This window comes from Neospora caninum, chromosome Ia, assembly GCF_000208865.1.
Source record: "Neospora caninum Liverpool complete genome, chromosome Ia".
Lineage (NCBI taxonomy): Eukaryota > Apicomplexa > Conoidasida > Eucoccidiorida > Sarcocystidae > Neospora > Neospora caninum.
Window position 1 is genome coordinate 1704956 of NC_018385.1, and position 22492 is coordinate 1727447.

At 54.3% G+C, this 22492-nt stretch overlaps 2 protein-coding genes across 2 annotated transcripts; one reads left to right on the plus strand and one right to left on the minus strand.

Moving 5' to 3' along the window:
• Positions 1–512: 512 nt before the first annotated feature.
• NCLIV_001860 (sterol sensing 5-transmembrane protein, related) lies at positions 513–11331 on the minus strand (the record flags this gene model as incomplete). Its single annotated transcript, XM_003879684.1, has 11 exons — positions 513–871; positions 1325–1472; positions 1911–2043; positions 2496–2648; positions 3457–3593; positions 3909–4007; positions 5187–7417; positions 7855–7974; positions 8745–9621; positions 10584–10697; positions 11008–11331. The coding sequence occupies 11 exons, from the start codon at positions 11329–11331 to the stop codon at positions 513–515; spliced, it is 4695 nt and encodes a 1564-aa protein (XP_003879733.1).
• Positions 11332–16152: 4821 nt separating this feature from the next.
• NCLIV_001870 (conserved hypothetical protein) lies at positions 16153–21136 on the plus strand (the record flags this gene model as incomplete). The annotated part of the gene is made up of 8 exons (XM_003879685.1): positions 16153–17229; positions 17943–18339; positions 18925–19051; positions 19375–19580; positions 19895–19980; positions 20250–20280; positions 20602–20725; positions 21028–21136. The coding sequence occupies 8 exons, from the start codon at positions 16153–16155 to the stop codon at positions 21134–21136; spliced, it is 2157 nt and encodes a 718-aa protein (XP_003879734.1).
• Between the last annotated feature and the right edge of the window lie 1356 nt (positions 21137–22492).

A 22492-nucleotide genomic window follows, 5' to 3' on the forward strand; every position in this document is an offset into this window, starting at 1 on the left:
TCAAACGAGCGAATTCAGGAGAAAATAGGGGGGCAGTAGAAGTGACAACTCGATCCGCAAACAAAGACAACAATATTGCAGGCGCCTGGCCAGCTAAGCGGCACCCGCTGGCAGCCGCCGTGTCACCCCGTGTCACCTTTCGTACATTCAACTGTTTTTGACACATGGCGTTCGATCCCATTGAGAAGGACTTCGCATTTTGCCGCACAAGAGCGTGTCTAGAGAAGTCCATTGGACAGTACAACAGAGAGCCCGAACACGAGCGCAGTCCTACCAACATGCACCATAAAAAAGGGGAAAAGGTGGTCTCCTCACTGTGTAATGTCCCTCCGCATCCCAGGTTACCGCGCAGTTCTGCTTACCCTTCAACCTCTATAACGACTGACCTGTTCAAAACGCTCGTTGTTTTTGCCACCACAGCACCTGTGCGCGCCTAAGGATGCACGACTTTGGCTGTATCCAACACCTACAGCCCTGTGTCAAAAACACTACGCTATCGATTCCGCGGCACTTTATTTTGACCTTTCCGTGCGGCCTTTGCTTCGAAGTCCCCTGACGAAATTTTTTAGAGCTCGTTTCACGGGTTCCTTCCGCGGATCCATGGGGCCGACGAGACTGAGTAGGACAGGAAGGAGGATGACGCCGTGAGCGAAGGCAAGCACAAGAACAAGAGTCATCATTTTGAAGAAGACTCGGAGAACATACGATCTGGTAAAAGCAAGAACAGACACGCCGAGCAGGGTGGATAAAACCCCGTGAAAGATTGGATTCCCAATCAGAACAAGCGTCTCGAAAACCCTCAGGTCCCGCGTTCGTCCAACGCAGTGGCAGAATGTATGGCAGATGTGAGTGGCGTAGTCAATCGCGAAGCCTGACCGCAGGAAATCAGCAGGAGAACAGACTAGGAAGATTGAAGAGAAAGCGAACGACACAAACAGTACCGACGCAAGACGACGAGAGAGGAGGACTCACGTGGAAAGCGATCCGATGCCGGTGTTCACCGTAGTATCACTTTTGATTTAAGTGATCGGGATGGGTGGACGCTAGGTCTACCGTTTAGCCAGCGCCACCGTGTTTTTACTAGCATACATGGAGGCTCAACATTGACACGAAGTTGGAAACGCGGTTTTCATGTCTATATCTCCACGTCTTGCCTCCTTCGACAAGAAATTGGACACGGCCGACCTACACGGCCGACCTTCTGTTGCTGTGGCAGGAGCTGAGCAGAAGAGAAAGAGAACTAGATGCGAGAAAAAGTTCTGACTCCCGACCGAACTAGCCGGGACTCCGTCATCTTTCACACCAGCGCATGGGGCACCCTCACCTATGGAGATGATGAGGTTGACCATGGTGAGCATATTTAGCGGAAGGTCCCAGAAGTGCATGAAGCCGATGATGGAGACATCGATCAGGACAAGGATGACAATAACCATAATGGCGCTCCAGAGGGAGGGCAGCAATAAAACGGAAACCTGCGCGACGCAATACGGGTCAGGATCGACAAACAGAACGCGATGTAGAGATCCCAATACGACAGCGCCTCCAATGGAACCGACCTGCGTCAGAAGTGCAAAACTGCTCTGCCTATTTGGGAGACTGAGGCTGAACCTTGAGAGCCTAAGTAAATAAAATTGTTTTATCATTCAAAAGAATTTTCTCCTGGAGGAAACCAACCTCACCGAGTACAAAACGGTTCTTTCATCTGCAGGCGGGAGACTCGCCACAACCAGGTTTATGTTCCGCTTTCCGAACAGCCAATTCGAACGAACAGCCACCGTGCCTTTCGCGCGTGGGTCTCTCAGTTTGCGCGGAACCGCGGCGGCGTCCCAGAAAGCGTGGCATCGTGTCATTTCTGGTGAACGGAAAACCTCGCCTCGGTTGCCTGGAGAACTCCGAAAGCGACGACTTACAATAAGAACGGCACAGCCCGCCCACGCCATGTTGGCGAGAGTGCTTGACAAGATGCTTGTGTCCGATTCATAAAAGACAAAGAGCCGGTTGTACGCGTGAGCATCCGCTGCCTTGAAACTTTGCAGATCCCGTCTGTAACAATACAAGTAAATTGCACGTCAACATCGCTCTGCATGCGAGGCCGACGAAGGAAGAATTCATCGCGTGCCTGATGTTACGGTTGAGCCCGCCTCCGATGCCTTTCACGTGGACCCGTCTCCCAAAGTCGGAGGGCTCTCTATGTTTTATGGATAAACCTTGTGTTTGCAGAATTCAGATACGATTTCCCGGGCAAAGGGACAAATCGACGTGAACAGCCAGTCAACGCCCTGGAGAGATTCGTGGAGTCGCATGAGAGGACCGAGGGAGCGAGGTGTGCAGTGGCATATTCTTTCGTTACGCAAGACAAATTGGATTACTCGTCCCGAGCTGGTGATGCGCCGCTGATTTCTGTATCGGACTTCAATGAAGACCAGTTCCAGTCGTTGCTCGTAAAATGGAATCCTGAGAGGACGCAAGGAAAGGGTTCTCATTATGCACCTCACCTGAGAGAGACCATGAAATTACTTGACTCCTCAGAGGTTGGGAAATAGACGGGAATGAGCAGGGTTTGAAATGCGCGGAGTTCGCTGTCCCCTTGCCAGGCAAACTGGGATGCGAAGTTCGCCCCCATTGGAGTTTGAAGCCATGACCGCAAGCTGCAAAAATCAAAAGCATGTTTGATTTCTCGGACATGCAAAAAACGACGCCATCTGCTTGGCAGGGTACGGCAAGGTCTGCATGCTTTCGAACAGGACCCGCCAACTGCTGGAAAAAAGGAAAAGTTCAATTTGCCTCTGCTGTGTCAGACTGTCTATGTCACCGTTTCCAATTTAGTCCTTTGACAGATGTATACTCATATGTGCCAGGGACTGTCCGTGCCTGTTTCAAAGTGAAGGACAGCGCCTTTTGCACAGGTATCGTCAGGAAAGAACTCTATAGGTTAGGGTGTACCGAATAGGTCACGTACTGTACGTGGACCTAAACCTTAACACGTTTGCAATTCTACCCTACTGTACACTCACAGGTATGTATATAGAATGCATACATACGTATACGTGAGATTCGTAGTATTGTGTGTCGATTTTAATTATGCATATATATATATATATATATATATATATACATATACGTTCATCACGTAGTTAAGCATTATGTATATCCTATATATATATATATATATTTATATATATATATATATAAGTATGTACTTGTACAAGTACCGACGCGAGTAAGCATCGGTCGCCGCCGTCGACAACGTAATAGCCACGTCTAGAAAAGCGATTTTCGTTTGGTCCTTACTCCTCAGCGGCGGCGTGCACTCGACAGGTTCCTGGAACTGAGGCGCCTTAGACTGCACCCTCCCTCCCCGCGCAGGTACAGTCGATCAAACAGTGAGCGACACCCGAACGTAGAAGCAACGAAAGAGAAAATCACGCGCGCGGGCGAACCAAGCGACTGACTTACATCCGCATGCATGTTACTGGGTTGTTCTCTGGGCCATACGCCCCCAAGGGAGACGAAAGAAAAACGTGAAGTCCGTCAACCAGATGGCGCGTATAGCCTCTCGATTCCAGCTTCTGGTGTAGCCACGCATATTCTGACTGCACGCCGAAGCCAACACAGCGCAGGGCCGAATCAATGTTCTCCATATCCAAACCTGAATTGGGATTGCTTTCCTGCTTACACAAACTTACGCTTGTACGAGACTGGCTGACGGCAGAAAAGTATTTTGCAGAATGTGGGCAGAAACATGCCTCCGTCTTTCACGGACCACCGGGTCGTGCCCGTTTATGGCCGTAGAAAAGTATGAAGAACGAGCACGCAACGCACAAAGCTGAGCGTAAACTCCCCATCGACCAGAGAGGGAGAGAGACACTCGGGGGGAGTCGCCCAGAGTGCCGGTCGAAAAAACTCACCTTGAAGGTCCGTGAACAAATGTCCCTCGGGCTGGTGAAGAAAATTTTTACTGGGTCGCCGTAGTTATTGAAAAAGAACTCTTGGGCGTCAAAGAATTTCTGCAGGAAGTCGAAAAGGAGGAGTGCGCACATGACAGGGGTTATTCTGGTGAAACAGAAGAGCCCACGAAGATCTTGCTTCGTTCGCACCGTGGCCGTCCGTCCCCGAACTGTGCTCGTTTTCACGGATATTGCAAATGTGGGCGACAGATCTACGCAAACAGACATTGTGTTTTAGCGCGACGCGAGAAAAACGAAGCTCAAGGGGACCGGGGCTTTCATCTCAATCATGATCTGGCCCTTCAGCGTCACTGAAACTGAATAACTCCTAGAACGGGCCTGAAAAAGAGTTAGCGCTACAGTCTCCCGGATGCCCAGCCCTGTTGCCATCCCCTACACTGTAGAGAAGGCTTCGTCTTGTGGCACACGGCCGCACCTCTTTTTTACGGCGATTGAAGCTCAGAGCGTTTCGCTAGTTGCCCCGAGTCTTCATTCAAATGAGGTTTGGACATGCTGGACTGTCATAACGCATAGCCTTCCCCGCCATGAGGCAAATATTGCCTTCGTTACAAGCTGAGCTAAGGCTTCGTTGGCCTCTAACCGTATGTGTGCGAATGGAGATCAACAGAACTAGAGTATCGTTTCCAGGAGCGTGACTCGTGCTTGTGCAGAACTAACTCGGAGAGGCGACCGATCTGGTGAGAGGTGTCGTGGATCGAGCCCTTTTCTGAGCCTAGAACAGCCTGTGAGCGCTACGGCAAACACGGCAGCGAACCCGATGAGCAAGAAGACTTTTATCCACGGGCTCAGCAGCATGCGACCGACAGTCCGGAGAACGATCAATCGCAGCCTTCTGCCAACATTTCCCGGAGGTTCTGCGAGGTCTTCGACAGTAAGGATCTTCAGGAGATCCACACGGCGGTGTCTCTTACGTGGCCGCACATCCCCCCCGTCTACGTGTTCTGGAGCTTCAGGCGGCAAGCCCTGGTTCGTTTCTGCCCGGTTTGCTTCACCTTCCTCAGTCAACCGCTGTCTGTCCGTACAGTTTTCCTCGGAAGCACCACAAGGGTCGTGTCCTTCGCCCGGGTCTTCCGGAGAGAGAGAGAGGCGGAAAGCGTCGACGGGTTTCTCTTCTTTGCTTCTGGCTTGGGGTTTCCTTTCTTCGCTTTCCCCTTTAAGTTCTGCACTCTCTTCATCTCCCTCGTGGTCAATACGCTTGGTTCTCCTGTTCATACGAACCCTCCTTAAGGTGGCCTTTGCCTTCGGCCGGGGTTGCTCGACACCAGTCTCGAGCCGATTCTGACGCAGCTGCTCTTCAATGGCGAGGACCACGACTGCGCCTGGGCCAACAGTTGCGGCAGGCTTTCCCTGCAGGACGGGGCCTAGAGCTTCGGCGATCTGTGCGTCTGCCTTTTCCTCTTCTGTCTGATGAGGGTTGAACTGTCGCTGTTCAGCCATGTCTAGTAGTTTCTTCAACTGCTCTTTCAGCCCCAGCGGCTGCTCGTGCGCGCCTCCACAGGCGCCAGGCACGGAGGTGCCAGTCTCCTCGTCCGCCTCGCGGTTTCTCGCTGCATCTCTGCCTCTCGGATCTCGAAAAGCCGGCAGAGCGTTTGCGGATCCCCGCCGGCAGATGGAGGGACGGGCGTCTCGAGGTCGAGGGCCTGCCGCTCCGAGTTTCTGCCGGGGGCATCTCGTTTGGAGGGTCCGCCCCTTCTTGCCCTGTCCTAGATTTCGCGCTCCTTTCGCTCCGTTAGTTCTTCTCACGATGCCGCCTTGGCGTGGAAACGCGACTGCAGAGAGCTCTCTGGGATTTAGGAAACCTGTGCACCGCCGCCCACGGTCTGCCGCTCGGGATGCCGCACGTGCTCTCGCATTTTCGCCCCGTCGATACAGGCCTTCTCCCACTTCACTGGGGGGCTCGTCTTCCGAAGAACTATCGGAGGACGAGAGCGAGGCATTCGACATCTGCTTTGTGTTCATCTCTGCTTCAGCAGCGGCGCCTTTCGGTGTTCTGGGGTGCACACACGTCGCTTCGTGACCCAGATTTCCCTGCGTCTTTTCTTCTGCATAGGTGTGACTGCCTCTCTCTGAATTTGCCGTTGCATCTGATATCGATTTGCCTCCTTTTTTTCCGCGTTTCGTCGGTTGCAACTCGGCGACGAGCTTACGTGCGCCTCTCGGCGGAACACGTCGCTGTCGGCCTGCCGCTGACTCGGTGGAACTGTCGTGGGCATCTTTCGATTCCTCCTGTTTCTGCAAATTAGGAGTCGCGTTCGGTATTGATTTACTTGCATCAGGAGGGGTAGCGGCCCGCAAAACGCCCTTCTGCTTAGCCTTCGCCTTGGCTTTAGCAGCCCCGCGCCTCCCCGCGCCTGTCGCGGGCTCTAGAGAGGGCGGCGCGTTTTCCGCGGCCGTTGAAGCTCCTCTCTCGGACCCAGAGGCCGGGTGCTGCAGGTGACTTGCGTCACACTCCTCTTTAACTGCGGCTTTCTGCTTAGCTTTTGCCTTGGCGACTCGCTTTTTCGGAGTTCTCTTTGGTTCTCTTGCCGGCCGTGCCGGAGCATCCGACAAACGGCCACAACTGTCGTCGTCGCTTCCGGGTCTCTGCCTTCGCGCGGACAACTCACACCCTTTAGTCATCTCCATAGCCACTTGCAGGGTTACGCACTCGTATACTGTGCTCGCATGCTGGTTGAGTAACGAGTGCCTGGCCGTCGCGAGGTACTTCTTGTCCTCAGTGTAAGGTAATGAGAACCTGAATCCTGAAGACTGAAGGCCACCTACCCAGCCATTGCCGGGTCTCCTTTTACGTGATCCTTCACTGCCGCTGAACGCGTCTTCAGTTTCGAGAGGTCCGCCTCGTGCCCGCTGAACTCCGGTTTCCGGCGGTCGGCGGACCGGCAGAAGGCAGCATCGCGCCATCGTTTGTTGGCGGCGTTCTTCGTAGTAGGCGTCGATCGACAGGCAGGCGAGGAAAAACGTGATGCACATGAGATAACCTCCAAGGATACCGGCGGCGGTAATCCAACAGAAATTTCGGATCGCCAGGTAGGGGGAAGTCGCGCCAATGGCGAAGCTAATGATGCTCGTAAGGGTTGTTATCGTTATCGATAACCCAGAGTCTCGCATTGTGATTGTCAACCGTTCCTTCGCGACTGTTCTCGTAAACGTGAGCGAATAGGAGTTGATAATGACAAACACGTCATCGACGCCAATACCCATAACAAGGAAAGGCGCGGCGGTGGCCGTCGTCGTGTGCTCAAGTCCCACGAGGTAACACAAACCCGCACCTCCGCAATATCCAAGGGCGGCCGCCGTTGCTCCCATGACGGAAACGAGCATCTTGCTGCGAAAGTGATTCGTGCTAAACGTTACCAACCCCACGTAGCCAAAGATGAGAGTGCCTGCAGCTAAGACAAACAAAATGTCCGTGCTCCCCTTGAAGCCCGTGCTAGACGAGAGGCCTTCTTCTGGAATCAAACGCACAGAAACAAGAGGGCGCTAGGCCAGTGGCTGAGTTGAACGGGCTCTGCGGTACCTCTTTTCTGTACTGGAACCGCTAACAAAGAGCTCGACCGAACATTTCTCTTCCAAACGTTGAAAAAAATGGATACAAAGATATAGGCTACGACATCTGGAAATTCCCGAGAGGTAGCACGGGACGATCCCCCTTTTTGTCTACCTACACACTTTGTCCTACTTGTTCTCACGGCGCCCTCTCTCTTTCTCACTGGTGCACTACATGCATCTTTGAACCTGCAGTTGCTACTCTGACAACGAATTTCATATCAAAGGGTGGCACAGTCTCGACAGATTTGGTTTAGATGCGCAGCACTCTCTCGACCGTCTCCATTGCCTCGTGCGAGGACACACAAAGGATAGAGCACCGGAGAACGCGCGTCCGTACCCAAGCTTTGGTCGGTTTTGCAGTAGATCGACGCGCCAGGCAACCGCCATCGGGAATTTTCGACAAGCTTGACCAGGGCTGCTTCCCACGCGCGAGCGACGGGCCTCATGTGCGGTTTGTCTGACAATGTGTATCGGAGCACAAAGCCTGAAGTTCCACGAACCTGAAACCCGTTTCCATTCAGTCGTAATCCTTTCTGGCTGATCCATAACTCGGTAATTGTCTCGGTTGCGAGCGTCCAACTGGTATGCCGGGGATAACCGAGGGGCTGTCCGAACTCCCTGCGTACGGCAGACAAGCAGACCACCTGATATTTTCCGTGGAGGTACCACTGGGAGATGCACGAGGGCGCATGGGTAATGAGCAAGCTTGTTGTACCTCCGTACGTGCCACTTAACTTTTGAAATTGCCACACAACCGCTCTGGGTGACTCCACAGAGGCAAATTGCCTAATGTGTGTTTGCATCCCCATATGGTTCCAGGCGTTTCGTAGCCCAGACACCGGCAAGAGAGGAAAGAACATTGATCCGCACAGCACGTTCTTGCAACAGTGCGATGAACCATCTCGAGTTGCAGCACTTTACCTTTGGGAAAAAAATATGAACAAGGCGGCCGATCCCGACTCATTCGTCTCTGGGAAGTGGACGCGGTAACCCAGAATCGACTCTGCCATGCGACTGGTCAGTTCGCGCAAACTTGTCAACAGCATTGCTCGAAAAGGAAACCTATTCTGCTCTTCGGAACTCTCTACAAGTGTCTTCTGAAGGCGCCCGCTGCTTGCCAACACAGTATTTTTTACCTGCGGTCGTTGTACATGAAGAGCACCCCTTCAGGGGGATTACAGACTCCCACCTTGTCCTTCAGACAGAGATTCGAAAAGCCATACTGACCAGGCGGCAGAGGTGGCCGGCAGGCGAGACCAGAGATTCGATCTTTTGCAGGAGCGTGGGTCTCGACGCATCCAAACTCGCTCATGCCGAAACCTCCGGTGACTCCAAGCGCCCTTACTGTAGCTCCAAGGGCCGCGGGTTTCTGAAGTGGAACACCCGGAACCTTGTTGTCTCCGGTAACGGACAAATTTCGCTCGCTTCGAAACAGGACCGGCGTTTGGCGTGACTGGTGAACATTATCTGTCCCCCGCTGGAGGGTCCCCAGGGCCGCATGTTTATTCTCGTTGCTAATGAAACGTGCCTCACTTTCGCCTCGGGGAGCCACAGGATCGGCATGGTCGTCCTCTCGGCCTGTACTGAGAGGCACGTTCCGGACAGAAGAGACGGTGGCCGACGAAGCTTCCGTGATTTTTTCCCTGCTGGATACCTCCAGATCTGTTTTTGCTGGAGAGGCCGAAGCGTGCAAAGCCGGTCCCAGCACAAGAGAGGACATTTGCGAGGCAATCTGAAGGGGTATGGGAGAAAGGAAGGAACTTGCAGCAAAGTCGGCGGCGTTTGCATCGCCTGAGTTCGCTTCTGTGGTTTGTAGCCGGCGGGGCCAGTAAAAGTCGTCCTCGTGGGGACGTCTGTTGGGGTCGCGCACGCCTAGGCCGCCCACGAGTTGATCGAAAAGGAGCGGCGGAAGAGTGGTATTTGCCATGAGCTCCTCCTCTGGTTTGACAGAAACCGACAGCTCCAGGACTTCCAGATGGAACGTCCACAGCGCGTCAAGAAACTCGCGGGTAAGCAGATTCGTGTCTTCGACGTTTGCGACGACGTAGATAACCTCAGTCCGCGTCAGGTTGCCATAGAACATGTTTGAATAAAGAAGCGAATCCTGAAAACGATAACGAACACGCCCTTCGAAACGAGAAATGGTCACATGCCGAAACAGCATCCCACATCCTGTACGCGGGTGCCGTGCAAAGTGGAAGGCAAAACTATGGGACCGGTCTATCAATATTAAAGAACCGATCGGTCGCGATGCCGAGAACTGTATCGAATGGATCAGATAGGATTAATTGGCACCTGTCTTGGTAGAATGCTTCTCAGCCCCAGGTTATCTAAGAAAGAGCGTAGACAAACTTGACCCGAGAGCTAATCTCACGACACAGAAAGCTGGCATATGCAGCCACGCCAGTCTTACTCGCCGTTCTAGCAAACCTTTCAAAATCGTTGCTCAGAAGGTGATCTTTGGTGGAAGAACTGACCAAACACTCACAACAGATCAATTCATTATTCGTGGTACCGCAGTGTCGTCGGCGTATTTCGTGCAGGCTGCGGTGGAAAGTGAATTTTTTTCCATTCGATTGAAGCTTAGCCGTGGCAATTAAGATTTCAGGTTGACAGCGTCTTGGAACGAGTGACACAAGTCCCTGCTCGGCGAGCATGCCTGGGGAAAAGACTATACATATGGGAGTTAAGCGCCTGGTCAATGGGATCCTTTCCGTTTATAATTTACCCGTAAAAAGCGGCTGTGCTGGCTTCATTCCACTCGAAGTTCGGAACTTTGAGTAAAGCTAAATCCACTCCTATCCTGTATATGGCATTTGATCTAACAATATGTTTGTATTCACTGTATACTCTGTGAAGGAGGCTTGATGGCGACAAATTACCTTTTGTTGGTAACGGTACTGTCATCTCTTCCATAGTCGGCTGCAACTGGACGAGTCTACATTTGCCTCGTGGTTTTTTCGTCGGAAGGCCGTGTTCACCTTCCACACAACACTTTTGAGTCCTTGTAGGCGCCAGATTGTCAGCAACATATCCGTGATTCTGATAAGCCTGCGTCTGACTTACATTGTGAGCACGAGTCCAAGGCAGTGCGTACTGTCTTTCTCCATCCTTCACCACGCGGCGGAGTGGAATCCCAATGGCGAGAAGCAGGGACACCATGAGAGAGAGGGCGATGACCTACGGGGTCAGGGCGGGACAGTATGATGCATAAGATTAAAATGAAGAAAGTGTGAACAGAACTGTTCGGAAGCGAAACCGTACATTCCCTTCGGAACCGGGCAGTCCAACGAAGACGGGTGAGCACCACAGAACATACTGACCAGCGTGGAAAAGGTATTGGAGGGGAACGCAAGAGTAGTTGCCGGTTCAACCTTTGGGATCGCAGATTTCTGGAAGTGTACACATCCGTCCTGCTCGCCAGTGGTTCACCTCACTTTCTCTCTGTGAAGGCGGCGAAACTTCACCCCTCGTGTGCTCAGTGACTCACTAGCCAAGGACGCTTGTAGACCACTAGGGTGTATGCTACGAAACATCTGCCTATGGCATGAATCAATCTGTCTTTCGCCGCTTGAAAGGACGATGCGCACTCGAAGGGGGACCACTGATCTTTTTGGAGCTTCTCATAGTACGCGTCATCATGGCAATCCTCATCCTCATCGGATCCACAGAAAGCTACGTCGCTGTCTCTCTCCTCCGCAAAAGACTCAGTTTCCTCCCACTCGCGTTCCTTCCGTCTTCGTCTCTCCTCGTGTTCTTCCTCCTGGGCTCGCGCGACTGCCCGGTTCGACCAGGCAGGCGGACCGACCATCATTCTCTGCGACGAAGTGGCTAACGCGAAGCCCTATCATCCGAGCAAAGGGCCGCAGCCCTTTGTTCTTCTTCAAAATAAACGAGCGTGATCCTCTGCTTAGAAGGCATACGCGCTTCGTAAGAGTCAAAGCATGGAACTGGGAGTTGCGAAAGAGGGGTTCATGGCCGCTGCGGTAAATCGCCTTTGCAAATGGCCCTTGGCACTCGTGCAGTGTCACGTACAGAGTCTGTGTCAGCTCGCAAAAGGAGCTTCACTCGGAAGTTCAGTACGGAGACCCAGCAGTCCACAGCTGGATTGTATTTGGGCTGGCACCGATTCAGCAGGCAAAGTTTCTGGGCACGCGCTCTGTGCCTGTTCAGGTGCGACTGAGTTGATGAGCCGAAAGACCCAGCGAGATCTCTCGACTCGTGAGGGAGTTCCAACTAAGTAAGATGTTGGAACGCGGCGAAAAGCCGAGAAATTCGTCAGCTGACGACCTGTACCGGAACTCTACGGGCCGCCAAAGGTCAGGAACAAGTTAACGTCGAGTTAAAACACTCGACACGAAATCGAGCAGGGGAGAGAACCTAATCATTCCACCTAATAATTCGGGACTGCACTTCAGCTCGACGGCTTTATGCTGTTACAGCAGAGTGAAAACAACACTGGCAAAAACTGTAACACGAGAACCACTGCGTTAAAGCCAGACCTGAGAGATCCTGCGGACCGAAAACACCAAATCAGCTAAGAAGGGGCTTGTTGTTTCGGGACAGTCTTTTTATAGGATATCGGACCTGACCGCGAATGAGAATGTCCCGCGTGTGCGAGACTTTCTAAACGATAGCTTAGAAGGGATGGATGCCAAAGAGGAATTCCACAGGAGAATCGCCGATCAGTAAACCAAAAATTACTGGGAGGTTTCTTCCTCCATTCGGAGAAACAGTAAAGCACCTGCCTGGTATCAAAGCACACCTGCCTATTCTGGCACACGGCGCGAAGTGAACTTTTTTCTACTCGGAGTCCGTTGTCTCGGGATACACAAACGTTACAGAACAGTTCTAGGAAGCTCCTTCTTCAATCGAGGACGTGCACAGGCAAGAACACTTTATGGGGCGAGTGATGGCCAAAATCCTCCACGGCTGCAGAAGCTGGAGCGTAAACTTGTTCCCGCCTTTTCTCCCATGGAGAGCCTTTGGTGAACGCCTCTGCTTTTTTGCACGCCGGCGACGGGGGGAGATTAACTCAAAATGCGGAATGTGTTTAGAATACTTTCCTGAGCCTTCGAAGTGACCATCCCTGTCTATTCAGATTTTTGCGCTTTACGTGAATAGAAAAGCGTGTCTTCTTCCAACGCCCGATACGTACCCGACAGACGCGGCTGAGATGGCTCGCCGCTTCATTCTTGAGAAAAAATGAAGAAAGCCAAGTCCGGCGAGAGAAAGAGACCCTGCCAATCACATTTTCTGTGCGATAGCTTGTGCGCCAACAGTCTGTTACTCCTGTGGTGGGATCGTCCGCCTGCGCTAGAAACAGTCGAGTCTTGATTTGCCGCTACGTACCGCCTCCAAGCAGGCCTACTGGATCTTTCATGTGGCACTACCTGGAAGCCGAGCGCGAACAATACCTCCCGTGGAGATTGCCGATGAGGCCGGTGTTTGCGAGATAACCTCTGGCGATTATAGGCGCAGTTCCTGAACGTTTTTTCATGTACGAGACAGGTTGCAAGACGCGACGGCTACTTCAGCTGTCGAAATTACAATACGGTAAATTGATGTACCTTTAAGACTCAGCCATAGGCGCGACAGCCAAATTACAACATCTCGATTGCCTTTGGGCTAGAGGTTTTCATTAGTTTCGTCTAAGGTCTCTTTGTTATAAGAACAACTTTATCCTGGGGAGGGAGAGCAAGCTACCACAGAAAAGCATAGCACGGACAGCTGGAGTGTCTGAACAACTTCGTGAAGCTGCTCCAGTCTACGAACACTGACAGGTTAGCTGGAAAACCCAGGCTACAAATTGGATCTGTTTTAACAAACACACGTTGCTGATACAACTTCCAGCAGACAGTAACCGCCCTGACGCGTGCGTTTCCCGTCCACTCTGTAGCCAGTCGCGTGCGAACGCCCTTTTTTTCTCCCAAACAGGCAGCTCAGCGCTCAGTGCAATCGTTTTAGAAGTCACGCCAGGAGAACGGCCTGACCTTTGTCGGAAGCAGTCCAAAAAAAGAAACCAAGTGGCCTTTCCACGTTTGTAGGGTAAACCTGTTTTGGGGAGGCATCGGTGTGTCGCCTTGCCCAACCTTTGTTTTTGCCAGCATTTTTCCAATGCGGAGCACCACCCGAGGAGAGACCCGCAAGACCCCACAGTTCCGGGTTCCCCCAAAAGTGTGCGGCGGGCGAGCAGCTTTCCCGGGGTCACAGATTTTCTCCGCCTTTTCAACCAATTCGTGCACCCTGCACTTTTAGTCTGCCTCTTCCTTGCTCGATCACCTACAGTCCAGTTTCCATTCGCAGAGGCTGTCGGGGAGCTCGTGGCTACATAAGGAGACAGTGCGATGTGCGGCGACATTCGCGGCCTTCTCTGCTCGGGGCCTACGGATACGAGTTCTCTCGCTGTCTCCAGTGGCTGTCCTCCGGTTTTGTTTGCACCTTTTGGTGTGCTGTTGGGAATGCAGTCTTCTGGAGCTATAACGATAAATGGATGCTATGACGTGCTGCAGCGCTGAGCGTTTCTTCTTGGCTGCAATGCAGGGAAGCCAGCAAGCTTTTGCTCGGCTGACTGTCGCGCTTCGCCACTGCCACTGCTTCTAGCCTCAGATACCGCGGTGGGGCTGCTAGCCTTTGCCTGCCTAACGTTCCTCTCGCTGCGTCTGGGCCGCGATTTGCCATTCCGATCATCAAGGTTCAAAGAATGACCTGGAAGACGATGCTTTTCACTGAGCACGCCGCTCGATTCCTTCAGCTGAATCCTCAGCACTCCTGCGCAACAGACCTCTGGGTGCCGGAGACGCGGGGGGTGCCTGTCTGTGTCTCCCGTTTTCTTCTCTAAGCATCTGCAGTCTTCGGGATTCATCCACATTTTTTTTGGATCGGCGAAGGGACTCACGCAGAATAGGTTACTGTCGGCATCAAGCTAGCGGCGGCGCCCCTGCGCAAACTGAGGCCACGCCGGGACCGACCGCTGCCCCACAGCGATCCCCCACTTTCGTGCGCGTTTGACTCGGCACAGCGGGGTCTGGTCTACATGCAGGGTAGCGGTCGAATTTGAGACTAGGGCGGTTGTTTTACCTACACTGCAGCAGTCACCATCGGAGTTCGAAGCGTCCGACGGGACTGCGTCCAATGCAATGCCGTCCCCGGCTGCGTGTAGACAGCAGCTGCGTACTTTTTTCCCAGTTGCGATTTCCGCGGAACACTCGGGGCAGCCTGAGCCTACCCCACGTGCTCTCCTAAACTTGGATATATTAAAACCAGGGATGCGGTTTTTCCGTTGCCGCTTCCACCATTGTTCGGCGTTACTCCGCGACTACGGTCTTTCGGCGCACCGGTTTGACACTCAGCACGCGCTCGAAAAGCAAAGCTCTCCCCGCTTGTAGGGTGCGACATCTTCCCCAATGCATTCAGCCTTTTCGTGAAACACACATCTTCCCTCATTTTACCACGGCGCGGTTTATTTTTCGTGCTGAAAGCCTGTCTACCTTCTTTCGCGACGTGTGTCTCCCCGCGGCATGCTGTTGAGTGCTCGTCGACGACCTCCAATCCGCCCAGCGCGTTTTGGTATAATGGCATGAGGTCGAACTGCTTACGTCAAGGGAAACGTTACTGGGAGAGAAAATGCGATCAACGCATTTTCTCGTAAGGCATTTTCTCCTTTCAAATGTTACATAGGGGTTACGCCTTCCTCACATGTCAATTCGCAGCCGCGTCAAGAAGTGAATTTCTCTGACTTGACTTGCCGTGCCCCATAAAAGCCTCTAGTCTGTTTCGGGGCGCTGACCACAACGGTTGACTGTGATTCGTCGTTCCTGTCGGGTTGGCATGCACAGAAGCCCCCACTGGGAGACCTCACTGGTGTTTGTCTCTAAGGCGAACGCCGAACCGCCGTGGTGAGAGCCGCCCACAGCAGGCTCCTCCCCTCGAACCATTTTCATGCGTCACGTTGATCTCCGGAACATCCCGCGCTTTTTTACAGTGATTTTGGCGGGTCCGCTTACCCCAGCGAAAGACTGAAGCAATACTCCTTCGCGTGGTCGCGAAAACGAAGGTGCTATCCTGGCGTCTTTTTTACGGCAGATGACCCTGAATAGGCGCGCTACAGCTGGCCTATTTGTGACAGAAGCCACGCCCTAAATGGTGAAGAGCCTTTCTGTCCTTTTCAACATCCACACTGCTCGTCCTGTGTGCGGTGTGGCGGATGTGGTGTGAGGCAACCTCGAACGGTGGAAAGCCTTTGCGCAAGTCAGACGGTCCGCAGGTTGAACCGCGTTCTCTATTGAATATACGAGAGTGTACAGTGGAGCTCTTCTCTCTGTAAGGCAGCGCCAAGACTGTGTTCGGGCCTCATCCCCTATCTCGCGACAAACGGCAGGGTGCGCGCGAACGGTCAGCGCCGCTGCGAGTGTCTTCCGATGCGGGTCCGGCGCCTCTTCGCGTCGCGTTGCAGTTCACACCTTCTTTCGTGAGTCACACGCACATTTGAACAGCGTGTGCTGTTCTCCACAGAGCGGCCGAGGCGTCTCTTTCCTCGGACCACCCGGCAGAGATGGCAATGCATTCTACAGCCTCGCCCTGTGAGCAAGACTCAAAAGCAGCCTCCGTCGTCGAGCCGTCAAAAGAACGCAAAATGTTGCGCGTGGCTTGCGCGTATGAAGACGACGGTTTCCTCTGGGAGGCGAACGGGCACTGCGGAGAAAACCGCGTCCCGACGCGTGGCGGCCTAGCCGTACCAGGCCACGTAGGATTCGGCCGAGGCGGGGGCTCTTGTGTACAGGAGAGTGCAGATGCACAGCGCACGCCGTCGGAGTGCGGATCCGCGTGTCGTCCTTTGCCAGTACGCCGGGAAACCCCTCGACGCGTGAATGATCCGTTCGTTCTTCCTTCTGACGACCGGACTGCTCATGAAGGACCTGAGGCCGCCGCCGTGGAAGATTTCCCGTCCAGCCCGATTGAAGCTTCGACAGCGGCGTCTTCGCGTCGGGAGAGCTGCCGGCAGTTCCTCCCGTCTGCAGGGGTGTCGCTCGAATTCCCACACTTTGATGCGCTCCTGGCATCCGCAACACCACAGCCTCCAGGATCCACCAGAGGAGCTGGGCACACAGGTCAAGGCGCGCGCCGTGACGCAGTGGAGGCCGAGAACCCCCAGGCTGAGCGCCGGCTGTTCCTCGAGCCCCCAACTGCGAGTGAGTCAGCCTACGGCTTCGGAGCCGTTTCAGGGATTCCACGGCCGTCGCTGATGAAGCTCGAGTCCGTTTTACACGAGGGAACAGACGCTTCGAAGCCTCCACTCGCCAGGCCGACTCACGACCTTGAAGGTCGACACCATGAAGTGACCTACGCAGTTAGCTGCCGAGAGCCGACACTTCGGAGCCTTGGTGCAGGCGCCCCAGATATGGCGCCTTTGTGTGTGCGTCCGAAACAAGGCGCGTTGACATCCGAGCCACAGCCGGAGGGCTGGCGCCCTCGGTCTAGGCTCGTAGCTGCGCGCTGCGGGGTGGAAGGCCTGCAAGGGATGCGCTGCGAGCTCGAACTGGAGCACTGCACAGCTTCGCTGCGCAACCGGCGAAAGCAGGAGAGCGAGAAGGGAGGCATTGCACCCTCTGAAGAGGCGACTGTCGGCTGGCCCGATCTAGCAGACGGTGCGGAACCGAGACGGGCGTCGTTGCCGTGTCGCCTTGTCCCGGTGAACGGAAAAGCTGCTGCGGTGAGTCTTCATCCTGACGCCCGCGGCGATGAAAGCATGCCGCTCACTTCTGCTGCCGGTGTGTAACCTTGTAGTTGGATGAGTAACGTCGCGCTGCCGTGATTTCAACGATGTCGGAGAGATGCAAACCGTCGCAGCATGGGGAAGAGGGAAGGTACATTCACACCTGAACTTTTGTTGGCGGCCACATTACAGAGCGGGGTGAGGAATGTGGCTCGGCGGACTGGCGTCAGATCGCCGACAGGCTAGTGGCCGTACTTTGTGGTTGTGGCATACTTGCGTTCGTCGACAAAATAGGTCACGGGTTTGCGGCAGCACGGAAAAGTGCACTCGGGTTCGTCGTGCCCGTTTCCGCTGTCCATGCTGCGGTGCCCAATGCATGCACGTGAAAAAGGGCCGTCGTTGGACTCGGATGCGGTCAGAGTCAAAACGGAAGTCCCAAGTGCCGTGGGGAAACGCGAGGGATCATAGCTTGCACCGAGCGGCCCTCCGAGCTGCTAAGATCAGTCGTGAACTTTCGGAGCAGTGTCTATGGAACACTGTAGCGACTTCCTCTGTTCCCAGCAAAGACCTGTCTGTAGATGCACGCAGCATGAGCCGCGTGCTTCAGGCGCTTCACGGCACTTCGCGGTTGCGTCGAGTCGTCTGGCGTCTGCATGACGCTGTACCCGTTTGTTTCTTGCGTTTCGTCGTGTCTCTTGCGCCTTTTTTAGGACAACCGGCCGCGCCGGCGTCGATGCGACAGCCCACTCATTCTGTGTGGGGTAAAAGAGGCCCACGACTATAAACTTCACGGCGCCTCGCCGAGTGCAAGAACATCCTCAGCTCGACCATCCGGACTCTTCCCGATCAGGCGTCCGCCAGTTCGGGGAGTCCCCGACACCCCGGCCGGAGCGTCTCGGCGAGGGACGGCGCCGGCGTCGCTCAGCTGCGTCGAGGGCGGGCGCCTCCGAGTGCAGCGGTGCTCGAGGTGTACCTCCGAGGTTGACTGGGCGGGACGGACCGAGGACCGTCGTGCTTCGAGGAGCGAAACGCTGTGCCGCGCCTGCTGGCGCAGCCGGGAAATGGCCCTCTGGCAACAGTTGACGGACTGGAGGGCGTGTATAAACGGTGCGTGAAGACGCGGTGCGTGTGTATGTGTGTCGAGGACGTTCGGGATAGAGCGGCAGGAAGGAGACGGTTTCTGCCCGAGGCGAAGCGCTACGACGGCCCTCTTCTCCCCTTGGCGTTTGGCTTTCCAGACTCTGTGACGCTGCCTGTATCTCGACTTCGCCGTAGCGCTCCTGTGGTGGCGGGGATGTTTGAGATCGCGGCACCGTAGTGTGGTGGTGCGGGATAGCTGACATCCCGTTTTCTTACGTACGCATACAGTTGGATTCAATGCTAGGCCAAGAAGGATCCCAGATTACCCTGATTATCTTTACGGTGAACTAGCGTTCCTAACTGAAGCTTGTTCAATTACGAGGGAGTAATGAGCCGACGTGGAAGTGCTGATACCATCCGAGGATGAGAACTCCCAATATTATCTGACCTGTTATCCCCGGCGTACCTTGCGACCGTTTACCCGATGCGTTTTCCGTGTGCGCAAAGGGGTTTAGGAAGAAACATGCTGAAGCGCTGGGTGCGTGGCATCCGCGCCTCCAGTTTTTTACACTGTGAGGTCTTGACGCTCGCCTGTCTCTCGATTGATCGCAGGCATTCACTTTCTGTCGCTCCAAAAGCACTACAAGTACCAGCTGCCAAACCAAGAGGATTCTGCTGCGTTCTCCATCCACAACAAGATCGAGAAGAGGATCTTCTTTGTTGTGACGCATACTTCCGAGTGCGTCCACCTGTTTTGGGCGCAAGACCCGAATGTCGCACATGCGGTGCACTGGAAGGACCTAAAAGAAGCAGGCGCGAGGCTCAGCAAGGCGAATCCCAGACCCGGGGCATCGGCACGAGGATCGTTAGATAGCCAGGAGTAGAATGGACCACGAGTCTCCCGTCCGACAGCCGACCTGCAAATACACGCTGCTACGAGGAAAGAGGCACTGTTCCGAAACTGTTGAGCAGGATGCAGGGTGGGTTTTCTCGCGGTGTCCCCCTCATCGATGAGCGGCACATCTCTTGGCCTCCATTTGCTCCATGTGTGTGCGGGCTCAGGCCTGCGGCTGCCTATCTTCCAGGCGGATGGCACATGTCGCTGTACTTGCCGAATCCGACCATCCAGCGGGATGTGTTGGACGTGACAGATCCAAAGTCGACTGACGCCTTCACAGCCATTCGTGCAGACTTGCCTTGTGGCCAGTCGCTTCTCTCCTACGTTTCACGACCGGTCATAACCGTCAACGAGCTTGTCCACTGTGGAGGTACGCCCCAAGTCGGTTAGTGCCCAGCGTTCGCGTGTCCACACCTGGTGATCTCGGAGTTCTCGCCAGCGTCTCTCTACCCAAACGCCACGGCTACTCGCGGATGCGCGTTTTTTTGGCTGAGGTTCGGGCGAGTGCGAACGACAACAGGGGCTCGGCAAGTAGCACATGTAAAAATCTGGTGGGAACTTGAGTCGTTTCTCTGCGTCGACTCAGGACACCTCGTGGCCCGGCGAGGCGCTCTCCACTCCAGAGTGTCTGCACACAAGGCGTCTCTGTGGGTTTCGCGCCCACATGTCACTTGTTTTGTGTAGAGTCTCGGACGACGATACAGAAAGTCCTCGGCTACATCTCGACAGCGCGTTCGCCGTCCACAGCCCTGCGCATCTACGATGCAAAGGTAAACCCTGTTCAGATGGGGGCGAATGGCGTGGATGGGAATGTCGCGAGGTAATATGCAGGCGCAGGGTAGCGCAGATTTTGTATCGGGCTCCAGGAGCGGTTAGACGTCATCCGCTCGCCGCTGCGCTGCTCCATGGACAGACGTCTGAAGCTCGTACCTTTGTTATGAGGTGCCCACAGTGTTGCTCTACGCACGTCCAAGATACGAACCTGAATGAGATGAGGAAGCGTGTGTGTGTGTGTGTGTTAACTGCCTTCATCCTGCAGCGACACAAGATCCTGGACATTGTGCGACGCAGTAAGTGCTGTCAGTCTACGACTCTGTTTCTTGAACGGCGCAGGCGACTCTTAGGAGGCGCAGCCTGTCGATGCCGCCGGCTACAGTTGTTCCGAAAGACTTAGAAATCGTCCAGATGTGCGTAGTTGACATCGCGCATGCAACTCGAGTAGCGGACGTGCAAACATCTGTCTAGAACGGGAGCGGTTTGTACAGGGCGGTTGTCTAATGGAGTGTTCACTCACGCGTCTGGAGATCACTCCGGTTCGTTCTGTGCGGTTTCACGGGGAACCTGAATAAAACATGCCGCGGTTCCGGTGCGTGTTGCGCGGTGTACGCCAGCGAAGGGCAGCAAGAACCGCCGGCTGCCTCAGGAGTGGGTTGCGTATCGCCAGAACAAGAGCATTGCGGTGAAGATAACTCTTTTCCTGGACGAGTACAAATCCATCGCCGGCCGAGATGCAACGTGAGGCCGCAGAAAAACGGTTGCAAGTCTGTGCACTGCGCCAGCCCGTTTCTGCTCGTAGCAGACGGCGTTGAGCTCACTGTACAGGACAGTGTTCAGCGTGCAAAATTGTGTGCAAACTGTACTGGAAACAAAACCATTTCATGGCACAGCACGCCCCCGCCCTGCCTCATTTCATTTCCCGTTTTCTTCGATTGAACACTCCGCTTGCAAATTCGGTTACCCCCAAGCTTGCCGCACATCGGCTCCGGGTGCCGCGTGCACGTCGCTCTTCATAGGTGGGTGTTTGCTTTTTGTTTCAGGATTCACTTTGACGATTCCACGAACTCAGCGATGAAGATGCTGGCTATTGTTTGCCTCTCCTATATACAGCTCCTTTCCTTCGGCCGCTGCGCCGGCGCGGAGATCTAATGGACGGGTAGTCCTGAGAGTCAAGGGACTACATGGTCTAGCTATGATTTTTATGTTCTTGACGACCTCTTTCCTGTGCGGTCGCGGCGGTGGTATGTGGTGAAATTGCTTGCAGTGAACTCGACTCCTGTGGCTGGGTGTCATATCCCCTCCATAGAGGCCGCCTCTCGGTCTGATCCGCGCCAAGAGGCGGGAGCAGGGATGCATGTTTCCCAGCGGGTCAGTCTAAGTGGTACAGAATGTACTGACAGAACCACGCCGATGGAGTGTGGGTTTTTCCTGCCATTCGCCGTATGCATGCTCTACACCTTCCCTGTCGTTGAAACGGTATACAGAAAGGGGGGGCACACTGTTGTTCGACGTGGGCAGGCGAGGGAGAGAGGGTCAATTCGCTGCATGCAGTCGAATATTCGCCTTGCACTAACACAGTTAGAATGCGGGGTACGCGCGTGACCCTGCGGTCTGTCGTCCCACTGGGCGAGGAAGCTCGTGGGGCAGCCTGTAAGATAAAGAGGAGGAAGACACAGATCTGGTTCAAGTCTTGAGTGAGATGTTCATTTCTGTGCAAGCCTTCTCGTCGCCTACGAATCCGTGTCATCACATGAAGTAGTCACGTCCCTGGGAAGTTGCACGCTGTACAGTGATCCGCCTGACGACTGACTCTGACCGTGATTTCTGCGGATGGGCATTTTTGCTGGTGCGCTCACTGGAATTCGCCACCCTACTGCACCATTGCTTGAAAGGCGATTAGCGACATTGAACCCATGCAGGTAAAAGCGCAAGGGTCAACGCGATAGTCGCAGGCTCCAAGTATTCGGCCGGAAAAAACCGTGAATCTACGTCCGGGGATGCCCTCGTTGGCGAGGAGACTGGGCGTTCGCCAGCAGCTGAAGGTGGCAAAGATCATCAGTCTCAGTGAGGGGTACTGTGCTTCAGGCGAGAGGGTGCTCGAAGCAAAGCGAGTCACCGTCTCCTCAGTGGGAGTGCCGAATGAAAAGGTTCGTGGACAATTCAAAAGAACAATTGTTCCTGCGTGAAGAGAAACCGGAACTGCGTCATGTGTAGCGTCATGGGCGCGGGATCACACTGTGGCAGTGGCGTCAGGAGTGATAGATGCTGCCTGTGCTCTGTCCCTAAAATCTTTTCTGCCTGGAAAAGTTGAGTCTTTGGTTTGGAAATCACCAAGCAAAGATGCCCTGAAGGCTGTTTCCTCAGAATTTTACGTCGAACCTTATTTTACCACAGCTTCTCGGTGGGTCGGTTTCGGTACGCCTCGAGATAGACAGGTTATCGCCGTATCACCCCTCGTACGCGGTTTCTCGCACAGACTGAAGATGAACCCCCCCCCCCCCCAAA